Source organism: Toxotes jaculatrix, chromosome 8 (genome assembly GCF_017976425.1).
Source record: "Toxotes jaculatrix isolate fToxJac2 chromosome 8, fToxJac2.pri, whole genome shotgun sequence".
NCBI classification, from domain to species: Eukaryota; Metazoa; Chordata; class Actinopteri; family Toxotidae; genus Toxotes; species Toxotes jaculatrix.
This window is the reverse complement of record NC_054401.1, coordinates 29,658,492-29,673,193: the sequence shown is the minus strand read 5'-3', so window position 1 is coordinate 29,673,193 and position 14,702 is coordinate 29,658,492. Positions and strand designations below refer to the sequence as shown.

Sequence of the window (14,702 nt, the reverse complement as noted above, 5' to 3'; positions counted from 1 at the left end):
AAACCAAAAACCCTGGCTGAATGCAGAGGTCATATCACTGCTGAAAGTCAGTGATGCTGTATTCAGGTCAGGTGATACACCAGAGTGGCTGGGAGACAGCATCAAGAGAGCCAAGGTTCTGCTCAAGGTTTCTTCCTGTTAAAAGGGAGTTTTTTCTTGCCACTATCGCCTAAGTGCTTGCTCTGGGCTCAGGCTCTGGGTTTCTGTAAAGTGCTTTGAGATTTTGATTGTGGAAGAAGCTATATGAATAAAACTGAATTGAATTGAATTGATAGAAGCGCAGCACAAACAGGCTGTCTTTCATTGAAATACTGTTTGATACTTAAGTTAGATTCATCATCCTCATAGTGCTCAAGGATGGACACTAGAAGTATTTTTTTTTCCAGTACTGTGTGGTGGGAACCTCATTTAGGATAAATAGTGATGTATGCATAACTTTATGCATGATGTTTGTTAGTGTGTTTTCTACAGCCCAGTCAGACACATCATCTGAATCTGATAATGATAAATGTGGTAGCGACAATGAATCCAGTGTTGAAGATGAAACTAATGATGATAATAAAGAGTTACCTGTGGAGCTCCCATACTTCTGCCAGATATTGCACCAGATACACTTTGAATATAAATAACTGACAGTAACAGGCTTAATAGTCATTTGTACAGGCACAGAATATGTGCACATTGGAATTCTTGTGCGTGTGGTTCTTCAGTCAGGTGACAGCAATCAACAACATAATGTGAAACTTTCACCTGTTTTCTTTTAAAACTCCAGGTGTGCGGCAGCCCAGTGGTCCTGTACTCCTTCACACTCTTCAAGCTAAGCTTCATGTCCACTCAGGAAAGTGGAGGGGGAGCAGCAGGCAGAGCAGGGACAGGAGGAAGAGGGGGAGGTTGATGAAGGTTTTGAGGAGAAGGAGGACTATGACATTTATGATGAAGAGGACGACATGAGCGTCCTCACCTCCACTGACACCATGAAACAGAATCAATTTGAAGACGTGGAGGAGAAAGAAGGAGTGGAAAGAAGAGAAGAAGGTGCAAGGTGTGGAGAAAGATAAAAGGAGAGGAGGAGGAAGAATAGAAGTTAGAGGAGAGCAAGAAGACAAAGGATAGGGAGAATGATGTACAACAGGAGGAAGAGGAGGTGCCATCCCTCCACCAACCCTCCTCTACTCAATCACCTCCTAGTCAGAAAGGAAAAAACCAACAGGGGGCTTTTTATGGCCAGGAATCTGTGTCACTGGAAACTAGAATGTGAATTATTAATATATGAATTTGAAATGTTCAAAGCAAATAAATGCATTAAAAAACTGAATTTGAATTCCCCTCCGTTCTCTGAACATTATACTGGATGCTTGCTTTTGATGTTAGATTGCAAAGCTTTTTAGGTTTCATATATCTGCTTATAACCACAGCAAAAAATGAATTTAGGTCAAACTTAATGCAACACGTTTCCTCAGGCTAGACAAGTTTTTGTATGCTGAAATGTCTGTTTGTTTTGGCAGACATCGCAGACAAGTAAAAAAAATGTATGGTGCAGTAAAACTACTCTTAGAAGTACATTTCTTTCAAAACGTTACTCAAGTAAATGTAGCAGAGTAAATGTAACTCTTTACTACCCACCTCTAGTGATGTCAGTTATGGGTCTTGGGCATGGGTATGTCAAAATGGCTCAAGGGTGCCCCTTACAAAAGTCAACACCCAAGTTAAATTGCACATTTGGCAGATCAGGATATGCTTTTTGTAAAACACATATTATGATAAAACATAAAACATTTACTGTCACTATGTCCTCAATCTTAGACAGACATATGTTTTCATTATTTAAAAAAAAATAATATTTCACTATTAGAGTCTAAATAATCTGCTCGGTCTTAATTTTGGAAACATTTCAACAAACTCTGTGTAGTGTCATGATCAGCCCCAACAGGAGTCACTCTGGTTTGGTTTCTGTGTTTTCTGTTTAGTATTTTGTGTTTAATTTGTAGTTACACTACATCTGTTGTGGTGTTACTTTCTGTCTTTGTGTTTTTTTTTCCTTCCTTTGTGACAATCAGAGGTGTGTTTTGTTCCTAAACCACTGAGAAATTTATAGACAAGCAGTAGTACTTTATGCTCAATTCTCTGGCATGCTGAAAGCCATTGAAGAGACCTGAGAACTGATGTTATGGGAGAATATTTAGAATAAAAAATATTTTTACAGTAACCTAACCTGCTCAGAATAAAAGCATGGATTAGTTTTTCTAAGACCTGAGGCCTGTACTACGAAGCAGAATTTGAAGTTAGTTAAAAATTTTAGCAAGTTTCACTGGCTTCCAAAGATGCCAAATATTGAAATATTGAATCTGTGGAAATGTGAATGAAATGAATTTTATAAGAATAAGCTGACCTAGAAAACAGTAGTTTGACCAAAAGAAAAAAAAAAGATTCACTTACTAACTTTTTTTCTAGAGCACTCATCTAGATCACACTTTCGTTGTGGTCATCATCTGAAGCTTAATTCCTACGTCACAATGACGACTGAGGAAACCTCAATAGTGGAACTTGACCACATGATACAAGGATGAAAAGATATATAGCAGACATATAGGCAGACACCAGTACATCCATGACATCATAGATATTCTTAGAGGAACAAATCAAAATTAATAATTTCCATCCAGATAAGGGGGGATGTAGTGACTGCAGTACACTGCAACTGAAGGGGAGGGCAGTGTTTTGCTGGCAGTGAGCAGTGGGGACTGTGTCAGAGAACTTATTCCTCACAATGACTCAGCAGCAGAGTTAATCTCTGCCTGATGGGAACTTTAGCTTTATTGTCAGCAGCCCTTTGTGAACAGGAGGAATGCAATGAAACTAAAGAGACTGAATTACCTGCTGCCTCCCAGAAACAGGACCCTCTCGTCACTGCCACAGTGTGTGTGTGTGTGTGTGTGTGTGTGTGTGTGTGTGTGTGTGTGTGTGTGTGTGTGACTGAGACACACATCTCAGTGTGAGGTGGACCTATCAGAGACCCTTGGACAAGTAAAGTCTCCCTGTCTGTTCATGTTGGACAAAAATAAGGAGCAGTTAAAGTTTCACAAGACATCAGTCTTCCATTGTGTCAGCAGGCTAAGCTGCTTAGCTTTGGGCCACCAGAAATGCTGCCTAGCCTGGTCCAAATTCGCTGGCTCTGGCCCATATGAGGGCAAAAAGTGGCTTCATACCCAGTCAGGGGCTCTGTACACTCAAGACTTTGGTCACACATTCCGTGTCATCCATAGTGCACTGAGGACGAGTGAGCAAGGGCTAGACCAATATATGAGACCGATACTGCTCCAATTAAAAGTCAGATATCAACCAGTCTCTGTTAGTCTCATCACATAAAGCGCGGTTGTAAGGATTGGAGGCATTCTTAAACTTTTTTAATGGTCAAATGTAAAAACATTTAATATAAACAAACTGACAACAGTCATGCTAGCATCCCTGAACTGAGATAAATAATGTAATAGCAAGGAGACTGCAATATTCAGCACATGAAAGTGTTCAACAGAACAAACTGATACAGTTTTTTAAAAATAATCCTCGTGGCTTAACAGTAGCGCAGCTAAAAATTTTACATTCATTTTAGGTGAATGCCGACTGCAACCAGTTGTCCTGTCCCTGCAGCTGAAAAACATCCCCACAGCATGCTTCACTGTTGGGACTGTATTGGACAGGTGATGAGCAGTGCCTGGTTTTCTCCACACATACCGCTTAGAATTAAGGCCAAAAAGTTCTATCTTGGTCTCATCAGACCAGAGAATCTTATTTCTCACCATCTTGGAGTCCTTCAGGTGTTTTTTTAGCAAACCATGCAGGCTTTCATGTGTCTTGCACTGAGGAGAGGCTTCCATCGGGACACTCTGCCATAAGGCCCCGACTGGTGGAGGGCTGCAGTGATAGTTGACTTTCTAGAACTTTCTCCCATCTCCCGACTGCATCTCTGGAGCTCAGCCACAGTGATCTTTGGGTTCTTCTTTATTTCTCTCACCAAGGATCTTCTCCCTCAATTGCTCAGTTTGGCCGGACAGCCAGCTCTAGGAAGGGTTCTGGTCTTCCCAAACGTCTTCCATTTAAGGATTGTGGAGGCCACTGTGCTCTTAGGAACCTTAGGAAGTGCAGCAAAAAAAATGTTTGTAACCTTGGCCAGATCTGTGCCTTGCCACATTTCTGTCTCTGAGCTCTTCAGGCAGTTCCTTTGACCTCATGATTCTCATTTGTTCTGACATGCACTGTGAGCTGTAAGGTTTTATATAGACAGGTGTGTGGCCCTCCTAATCTCCAATCAGTATAACCAAAGACAGCTGGACTCCATTGAAGGTGTAGAACCATCTCAAGGATGATCAGAAGAAATGGACAGCACCCAAGTTAAATATATGAGGGTCACATCAAAGGGTCTGAATACTTATGGTTGTGTGATATTCAGTTTTTCGTTTTTAATAAATCTGCAAAAATTTCAACAATTTCATTTTTCTCTGTCAATATGGGGTGCTGTGTATACACTAATAAGGAAAAAAAGGGGTGGCCATGGCGCAGCAAGTTAAGCGTGCAGCTTTGGACTTTGGACCACCTGGAGGGTCGCCAGTTCAATCCTCGACCAAGCACAAGGGATATGCACAATGGATATGGGTGGTGGTGAAGGAGCCCCCCCCGCCTCTGCAACCATGGCCGTGGTGCCCCTGAGCAAGGCACCGATCTACCCCAGCTCCCCGGGCTCCTTCTAGGGAAGCCCCCTGCCACAGCATGTGCATGCTTGTGTGTGTGTTTCGTTCACTTTGTGTGGGTAAAATGCAGAGAATAATTTCCCCAAGAGGGATCAATAAAATATAAACTTAACTTAAATGATTTTAGCAAATGGTTGCAATATAACAAAGAGTGAAAAATTTCAGGGGGTCTGAATACTTTCCATACCCATTGTATCTCTGGCTCCGGAGCTGCATGTTCTCTGTCTGTGGTCCTGACTCCACTGACCTGCTGCTGTTTATTGTCTACAATTATCCCTTTCTAACACATGTTTAATTTTGGATTAATATGCTTAGCAAACATTATCCACTAACTGTAATCTAAATGCTGGCCCTCTAACATTGTCCATTGCCAACCCTGTTTGTATTATGCTGCATGTTCTTCTTCTCTCCTCCATTCCCAGCTGTCCTACCTTCCTCCTTTTCCTCCTTATGAGTCGGGTTCTGCTCAAGATTTCTTCCTGTTAAAAGGGAGTTTTTTCTTGCCACTGTCACCTAAGTGCTTGCTCTGGGGTCAGGCTCTGGATCTCTGTAAAGCGCTTTGAGACTATTTTGATTGTGGAAGGCGCTTTATAAATAAAATTGAATTGAATTGAATTATGTTTTACCTATATTTTTACTTTATCTGATTTTATTGTATTCTATATTTTTCTTTTATACTGCATGACTCTTATTGAAGTTATTTTCTATGTATGCACCAAATCACCAAAGCAAATTCCTAGTAATGTGAAAACCTTCACTTACATTCTTCTGATTCTTCTGATTCTGATCCTGATTCTATGGAATTTATGCTCTCAGATGTGGAGGAACAGAATCTTCCCATTATTTCAGTCTATAGAATGTAACGTGTGTTTCTGGGTTTTGGCTTCTTTTACAAAAGTCTGCACCCTGAATGTGCTGACTCCTCCTTCCTCGTCCTCAGTGTAAAGAAAAAAATCCAGTGGGGGGAAAGAATAAAAACTGGGAAAGGAAGCAAAAGCCCCTCTTTCTCTCTGTGGCACTTAAGTAGCTTAAGCAGACATAATCTTTCCTTCCCATTTCCCTGCAGCTGATCAAAGACAGCCTCTACCTTCAGATTTTGCCCCTCAATTAGATGGATTAGTATCAAATTAAGTTTTGATTTTCTCCCTGGTGCAACACTCTCTGCAGGGTGGCACAGAAGGCAGGGAGGGAGAGCATGTGAGGGGCCAAAATACACACAATGCTCATATGGCTGAAGAGGGGAGGCACTGAGGGGGAAGGAGGCTCTCATCATTGGGAGGCCCCGGAAACATGCCTCAATGGGTTCTCAGAGGCATTCTTCAGCAACAATAGGCAGTGGCTCTCTTTTCCCTGTACAGCTGCTTTCCTCTGCTCTTTGAACTGCTGCAGGAGTAAGTAAGGGATGACTTCATACCCAAAAACAAAAATGTTCAAACTGATTATTGTAGAGCTCATAGCAGTAGAAGTGTCAGGTGTGTTACTGTGTCCATGTGCAAGTGCAGTAGGTGTTTTATTGCTTTGTGTGCAGTCTGACTTCTTTAAAACTGTAGTAATGCTGCTCTTTTCACAATGTGTTTGCATTTCTATGATTCGTTTTATTTTGTGTGTATCCTGTGATGGGAAACAAAATCTGGTTTATGTTCAAAATTAATGAAAAAATAGATTATTTAGTTATATCATTAAATGTTGAGGCTTTGTTCCACATTGTAAAAATGAAAAAGCTGAGAAAATTCTAAATTTCAAAGACACAAACCTGATAAAGTTAGTAAACCTGGAGTCAAGTCTGTGAAAAAAAGTCTGGGTTAGAGCTTCAGTACTTAAACCTTTTGAGTTTATTACTCATGAGAAGCATCTGCTGATACCTCACCATGCAGAAGACTTTCAATCATGAGTTGTTGATTTCCCTAAAGCTGGAAAGGGTCACAAAGTCAAAGAAGTAAGGATATTTATCATCTGATGGTCAAACAAACTGTCTATAAATGGACACAAGTTAGTTCTGTGGGTACTCTCCCCATAAGTGGGGGACCAGCTAAGATGACTCCAAAGGCACAAAACAGAATGATCAGTGAGGTCAAAAAGAAGCTCAGAGTAACAACTAAATGTTTTAAAGGAGCTGGTTAACATCTCTGTTGACCAGCTCAAAGAGGCAGGCTGATCAAATTAAAATCACAGCCACAGCAGTCGTTTGTAACTTTTAACTTTTATCAGTTCAAGTGATCAGCTCAGCAGGCTGTGGGTTGGTGAACCAGGCTAATGATTATGAGCAAGGAGTGGCCTGGCCTTAAGTGATCTGGAAATGTTGTGAGGTCCAACCAGTGAAGTGGAATCGCACAGCAGAGCACGGCTCTGCTTGAGCAGGAGATGGTCTGAATCACAAGAATTAATGCACAACACAATACTGGTACAATACTCACAGCAAAGGCCATATCAGTATCTATGATTTCGGTGACTCATTGTTTCAGGATCAACTCAGATGGAGGCAGCATGCAGGAGAACGCAAAGTTGGGTACACCAAATTTGAAATTTATCAAAGAAATTAATTAAAAAGAGCAAACAATGGTCCTCTGCACCTAATTTATCAGGTTTTACCTCTAAACTTCAAGATATCTTGCCTCGCTGCACAACAAGCAAAAGACAAAACAGGCTTCTTACCACCACACCACACTAAGAAGCTAGACAAAGCAGAAACTTACCAAAACTAGTAGTAGTAGTACAAAACAAGTAGTATGAGGGGGAAAAAAGCCGGACAAACCAAATTTTAGGTTTGTTGTGTACATTAATTAAAAAGAACAATGTGGTTTATTTCAGATTCTTCAAGAACAGAGTCCTTTGGCTGAAAGCAGAGTGAGGGATAAAGAGAAATGGCCTCTTGTAGGTAGATCAGCTGTTACTGATGGGTCAAGAGCAAATGACTGGTTGGGTGTCCCAAAACAACAGGGCAGATACACAAAAAAACACCATACTTGGTGTGTGGAGTGGTTGTAGCAGATATTTATCTGATTTGTTTTAATTTTAATGAGAGAGACCATACTCTAAATAATGATTCATGGGGTTAGTCAATAATGCTTAAAATCAAGAGCTTTTTCAACATTAAAAAATTAAGTTTGTTACAAGTGCATGCTTTAATAAGTTGTTAACTTAATTTAAGATGTTGGTCAAAAGGAAAACAAGGAAAACTGCCTTAAATATATATTGAATTTCAATAAACATTTTTCTTTCACGTAACAGAAAAGTTTTGAGTTAGTGCACCTTGATTATCTTGTGAGCATACTTAAAAAGTGGTGTGGGCTACATCACTAATTTTGTCCAGACTTGTTTTGCTGCCAGACCACGCCTGCTGCAGAAGGAGAAAACAGAGTTTGCAGGAGTTATCATTTAGGGAAAAGTATTTGGTGAGCAAAAGCTTGGTAACAAGCTTTCTTTGCTTTATTCACAACAGACAGGCTACAAGCTGTATCAGCACAGTGCAATAATTCAGTTTTACAACATTAAAACTGAAACTATCTTAAGCTAAATCTGGCTTTTAGCTAGCTTAATTACAGTAGCTTACAGTGGCAGCCAATTTGAACTGAAAAGGGGAAATACAGGAGCATTCGTGGTGATACTGCAGGCAAGATAATACGTTTTGTTTTGTAGTCTCCTCAAAGTCGCCACTTTATTCATAAATTCGTGCTAACAAAATTAGTGCATTAACACGCGCTACTTTGGCTAACAGCTTGACATTCATCGAAAGAAGACGGGTTCCTACAAATAGTTTCACATTGTTGCATGTTGATGTTTTATCACTTAAAGTTATTTATGTGTGAGATTGAAGTTGGTTAATTGAGCCACAGCAAATGAATATTCAGTGTCCATCTGCAGGTACTGATGCAGGTTGGAGAGCCAACACCACATTGTAAAAACTCCACAGGAAAAATGATTATTAAATTAATGAGCTAGTTGTTTTAGTCACATTACATGGTATTTAAAATACACCATTAAACGTCATTTCTATCTGCTACTTAAGTTTCCACAACAGAATCAGCAGTTAAAACAATTTCATTTTTTCTTGTAGTGAAGTGTGCCATTAATAATTGCAATCTGAAAGAGCAGGGAGTAAAATAGATAACTATTTTTGTGTAGTCTTGTTTTTTTATCTTCAACATTCAAAAAAAGAGCTTTGCAAAGTCTTGAAAATTAATTGGATTTGTAAAATTTGGAAATTTGAAACACCAAGAAGGACTGATCTCTTAAAGCATTATAAACTTAATCATGGGCGTGGTGGAGAATTTTCCCCTTGTCTTTATTGGGAGTGTCATTGCTCATTTAAAACAGCCTGTGAACCCATTTGTCAAGAAGCTATTCCACCCATGAGGTAATGACACACAATGTCTTGTCTTTTAAATGTCAATGTTGCTCTATGAACATTAGCTCCACAGAAAGCATACTTCGAACATATTGGTTGTCATTTAAAAAAAACAGGAAACTGTGTCTTGTGTTTTTGAAAGCTGTCATTTCAAAACTAACATTTATGGAACATTTACCTCTCATAGGAGCCAGAAGCACACTCCTCATACACTAGATGACTTCAAACCTGAGCTTTTGCAGAGGTATGTATGTCAGTCCTTTAAATGTTGGGGATGATCCTGTGATTGAGGAGAATATAGGGGCTGCAGTGAGTGGAGGTCCTGAAGATGAGAGAGTTGCTGAACTTAATTGAAAAAAATGTAGCCCAACTGCTGTTGAAATGGGAAAGTATATTCAATGTACTGCAAAGGTGTATTTATGAGTTAGTAGAAGAACTGAACTTTGTTTTTTCATCTGCTTCAAGCCCTATCATAAAAGATATTTATAGTCATGCGTAAAGAAGCATAATTGTGAGGTTGATGATTTGATAATCTCAGAGATGGTGACAGACCTAAGTGACCATGACCCAGTTTAGGAAGCAATGGTCCTCTCTCCACCTCCTACAAAAGAAGAGAGTATTTCAAGGAGCATTTTTCTGTGGTGGAACCAATAGAGTATTTGCTGAGTGCAGAGGGGCAAAGAAGTTTTCAGTATGTATCTATTCTGAAGTCCTTACATGAGGTCTTGAAGAAAGAAGAGATCCAGAATTTGCTAACACACAATTATGAGGCAAAAGGCAGGCCTGAAACTCAATACCAGTCATATCATGATGGCACATATTTTAAAAACAACACATTGCTATCAAAAAATAATCCTTTCATTTTTCACATTCTGTATGTGGATGATTTTGAAGTGTGTAATCCACTTGGCACATCAAGAAAAAAAGCACAAAATCACAGCTGTGTAATCGGTTTGAGCCAATGTGCCACCTTTGCTCAGATCCTCTCTGACATCAATTTACCTTGCCATTCTGTGCAAGACTGATGATGTAAAAAAGTTTGGCTATAGTGCTGTTTTGGACCCACTTTTAAAGGACCTTGCTAGCCTAGAAGAGTAGGGAACCTTACATTCCTGGTAAAAGGCACTGTTTTTTGTGTTGTTGCAGATAACCTTGGTGCCTACTCCACACTGGAAAAAAGGCCACTCCAAAAATCAGCCAAAAAAAATTAATACAAGATATTTTTGCTTGTAATAAGCAAAAAAATCTGCCAATGCTTGAAATCTGCCACCTGCTTGAAATAAGATTAGAAGCTGGCATTTTGAGACAAAATGACTTGAATTTAGCATTCATGACTCGTATTATGCAGTGCTCTTTTGCCATAATAAACCGTACCATCCTGTCATCATCTCAAGTGTATTTACCTAATTGTAAGCGCTACAAAAGTAAAACTGTTCTAGATTCAAGACATTAACTACTTCTTATAAGACAGAAAAAAATAGAAAACTAGTCTTGCATTTAACCAGCTTTTTTATTTAAACAGCAAAAAGTCCCAGAGGACTGCATAAAAGGGAAACAGCTTCATTTTACATTTCTCACAGTATTTATGGAACTGCAATATGATATTATTTGGCAGAACATGCCAAATATGTGAGTGAGTTAAGGTCAGGTCCAAACATCTGACCAATCTGCCCCTCGATATACGTACAAAACATGTGCTTTGCACAGGCACACTCAGCATCGACACACTAGGCACACTACAACTGCTAACTTAGCCAAATTCCGACCAAGAATCAATAGCAATGTACATGGGGCTGTAGTACCCTTGGGGGGAGAGAGGAAGTGCTATCCTACGCCATGTCTGACCACTGGTTTTATTGGTCAATAAAAGCTTTTCACTCAGCCATGCTCTTCTTGTAAGACGATGTGAGATCTCTCTCATGGATTTTGTCTAAGAGGACCTCCATCTGTATGACTGAAAGCAGAGTGGCTACACACTTTGGATAAGTCAGGTGTAGGGTATAATAGTAGGCCATAATATTCAGCTAATTGCCATCGGACAGCACCCATATTATCTCCCAAGGGAATTTACAAATGTTATTGCCATCTCTGTTTACACCCCCCCCCCCCCCCCCCTTCTGGGAAAGCCGACTAACAGATTGTATCTCTGAGTACATTGGGTTCTATGTAGATAATTCCATCCCCATCAAAAAGGTCCGCTGTTACCCAAATAATAAACCTTGGGTCACAAGTGAGCTGAAGAGCTTACTTAATGAAAAAAAGAGAGCTTTTAAGACAGAGGACAAGACAGAACTCAAGAGGGTACAAAAAGAGCTGAAAAAGAAACTAAGGGAGAATAGAAACAACTATAGGAGAAAGCTGGAGGAAAAACTGGAAAATAATAAAGCCAGAGCAGTCTGGAATGGGATGAGGGAAATAACTGGCTTCAACAGGAAAGACAGAGGCACTGTTGAAGGGAATTCTCTTTGAAAATTGAATCGAAGGCAACTGGACATATGTTTGTCTGGGAAGACGTTTCGCCTCTTATCCAAGGGGCTTCATCAGTTCGTATGCATCGGTCTATCTAGTCCGTACTAGTCTGACTAGTGCGGGTCAGACTAGTGCGGACTAGATGTGGGCTGACCACAACATTGTTCATCTTCAGCCTGTGTACAAACCTATAGTACACAGGATGCCTGTGGAGTCCCGTGTGGTGAAGAGGTGGACCACTGAGAGCGAGGAGGCTCTGAGAGACTGCTTCAACACCACTGTGTGGGCTGAGCTCGTTGACCCCCACGGGGAGGACCTCAACACCATTACAGACACCATAACGGACTATATAAACTTCTGCTGTGAAAACACTGTGCCCTCCAAAAGGGTACGATGTTTCACAAACAACAAGCCGTGGATTACCCCTGACATTAAAGCTCTCCTGAAGGAGAAGAAGAGAGCTTTCAGGTCAGGGGACAAGTAGGAGCTCAAGGCTACACAGAAAGAGCTGAGAAGGAAGATCAGGGAGGGCAAGGCCAGGTACAAGAAGAAGATGGAGGAGCAGCTGAAGCAGCAAAACATCAGTGGGGTGTAGGGCTGCAACGATTCGTCGACAATGTCGACGATGTCGACAATGTCGACGACGTCGACGATGAAATTTTGTCGTCGATGCGTCGTGTTATTTTAACAACCTGAAAGGCATTTAATAATGTAATGACACACCACTCATCTGGACACAGTAAATGAAATTGTAATGCGCCGCAGGAAGTGTTGGGGGCAGTAGCTTCGTTCTTTGCACCGTCTGCGTCAATTCACCAGTGACGAAGAAGTTAAACAGAGACGCGCGATGGCAGAGGCTCATCCTCAATGTGAGCAGGCTGACGGAAAGCTGCGACCATGGCTCAAGTCTAAAGTCTGGGCATTTTTTAAAGAAAATAAAACTACTAAACAAGTAAAGTGTGCTGTCTGCAACGCACAGCTGGCCTACCACGGCAGCACGACAGCGATGCACGAACATTTAAAACGACAACACCCAGGAATTTTAGCGTCCACGGATAAAGATGGGTAAGTTAGACGTTCTTTTGATTTGCTAAAGAGATATTAGTTTCTTTTAGGCCATTACATGAAAGCTAATGTGTATAAGATCACTGACTTATATGCATATGAGTCATATATAGTTATATGACTATAAGTTTTAAGTGTAACTCTTCCCACATCTGTTAGCTCTACACGCAGGACTGCATGTAGTATGCATTTATGCTAAATAGGTAGATACCATAGAGAAATTAGTATATACATAAGTCATAAAGTAATTATAAATAAGTTATTTGGCAGCTATAAACAAATTAAAACAAAACGAAAAATTAAATACATTTATTAATTTAAGTCTATAACTAGTGATAAACATGTCTAATAGTTTTCTGTTTTGATTTAGCCATTTTTGAAGTTCAAAGCAAAGACGCGTGGATCACTTTGTCCTCCGGAGAGGCGTCTGCACCCCTCAAATGACAAACCAGTACAGCAGAGGGGAGTCCATGCCATCGGATGATATGCATGCTGCATCCCCAGCTCGTGAAACACGGAAGCCTGGGTCAACCCTCGATTCACTTCTTGGATGTGACACAGATAGTGATGATGAGACTGATCAGCAGGAATCACATGAGCAACTGGTTACTAATGAAGTAAGTTTTTCTTCTTGTGTTACGAGTGAACATCAAATGTAACATATGTGCCATGCTAATTTTCATCTTGTGTCTCATGACAGGTGCTGATGTACTTTGCTGAGCAGCCAATCTCAAAGACACAGGGTCCACTGTCCCAGTGGAAGCTCCATGCTCGGACAGAGGATGCTACTATACTTGATGTGCTCTTGCACTTTATTTTTTGTTATGATTTTTGGTTCAAATACTATTTTGGTGTATTACAATACATGAATGTATTAAACACAGCAGAGTGAGCTGCTATTTCATATTCAACTGGCTCTGGAGTCATAGCATGCACGAGGTGTGAGCGAGGTTGGGTGGGTGGGGTGTTTTTTTTTTGGGGGGGGGGGGGGGTAATCGGTGACTAATCGAAAAAAAAATCTAAAGATTAGTTGACTACCAAAATAATCGTTAGTTGCAGCCCTAGTGGGGTGTGGAGGAGCCTAAAGACCATCTCAGGCTTCAAAACACCCCACTCCCAGGCTGAGGGGGGCCTGCAGTGGGTGAACGACTTGAACCAACACTTCAACCGGTTTGACCAGCCACCCACTACTCCCCCCACGCAGCTGCCCCACACCTTTTCAACTGGACAATGCCCCACACCCGCAGCCCTTCACACCTCCAGCTCAACTGAACAATGCCCCACTCTTACAGCCCTTCACACCTTTCACTCACACCTCACTATTTCCCCACCGGCCCATGGAGTAACCCCCTCAGCCCACCCCTGTCCTTCACACCTGCCCAGGTGAGGAGAGAGCTGAGGAGGATCAAAGCACGAAAGGCAGCTGGACCAGACGGCATCAGCTCCAGGCTCCTGAAATCCTGTGCAGAGGAACTGTGTGGGATTATGGGGCAAGTCTTCAACCTGAGCCTGAAGCTGAGGATGGTACCACAGCTATGGAAGACCTCCTGTGTGGTACCAGTGCCCAAAACACCACATGCTAGGGATCCTAGCAGCTTCAGGCCAGTGGCTCTCACATCACATCTAATGAAGACACTGGAGAGACTGGTCCTGGGCCACCTCCAAACTGAGGTGAGCTCAGCGATGGATCCACTGCAGTTCGCCTACCGACCCGGGATCGGAGCGGAGGACGCTGTGATCTTCCTGCTGCACCGTGCTCTGACTCATCTGGAGAAGCCTGGCAGCGCTGTGAGGATTCTGTTCTTTGATTTCTCCAGGGCATTCAACACCATTCAGCCTGTGCTTCTGAGGGACAAGCTGGTGCAGTCTGGAGTGGACTCACAGCTGCCAGAGTGGGTCCTGGACTACCTCACAAATAGGCCCCAGTTTGTGAGAGCTCGGGACTGTGTGTCTGACCCCCTGACCTGCAGTGTGGGTGTTCCTCAGAGCACGGTGCTTGCGCCCTTCCTCTTCACCCTCTACACTGCAGACTTCAGACACAACACGGACGGCTGTGTCCTGCTCAAGTTCTCTGACGA

General features: G+C 41.6%; 1 protein-coding gene across 1 annotated transcript; it reads left to right on the top strand.

Moving 5' to 3' along the window:
- The first annotated feature begins 12,166 nt into the window (after nucleotides 1–12,166).
- LOC121186018 lies at nucleotides 12,167–14,011 on the top strand. Its single transcript, XM_041044598.1, has 4 exons — nucleotides 12,167–12,624; nucleotides 13,007–13,241; nucleotides 13,325–13,477; nucleotides 13,745–14,011. Exons 1-4 carry the CDS (start codon nucleotides 12,407–12,409, stop codon nucleotides 14,009–14,011), a joined length of 873 nt encoding a protein of 290 aa, XP_040900532.1. The 5' UTR covers nucleotides 12,167–12,406.
- The last annotated feature ends 691 nt before the right edge of the window (nucleotides 14,012–14,702 follow it).

Coding starts and splice junctions, on each gene's coding strand:
- LOC121186018 (XM_041044598.1), top strand. CDS start 12,407: ATGGCAGAGGCTCATCCTCAATGTGAGCAGGCTGACGGAAAGCTGCGA. Junction 13,242..13,324: donor AGCAACTGGTTACTAATGAA/GTAAGTTTTTCT, acceptor GTCTCATGACAG/GTGCTGATGTACTTTGCTGA. Junction 13,478..13,744: donor GGTTCAAATACTATTTTGGT/GTATTACAATAC, acceptor CCCCACTCCCAG/GCTGAGGGGGGCCTGCAGTG.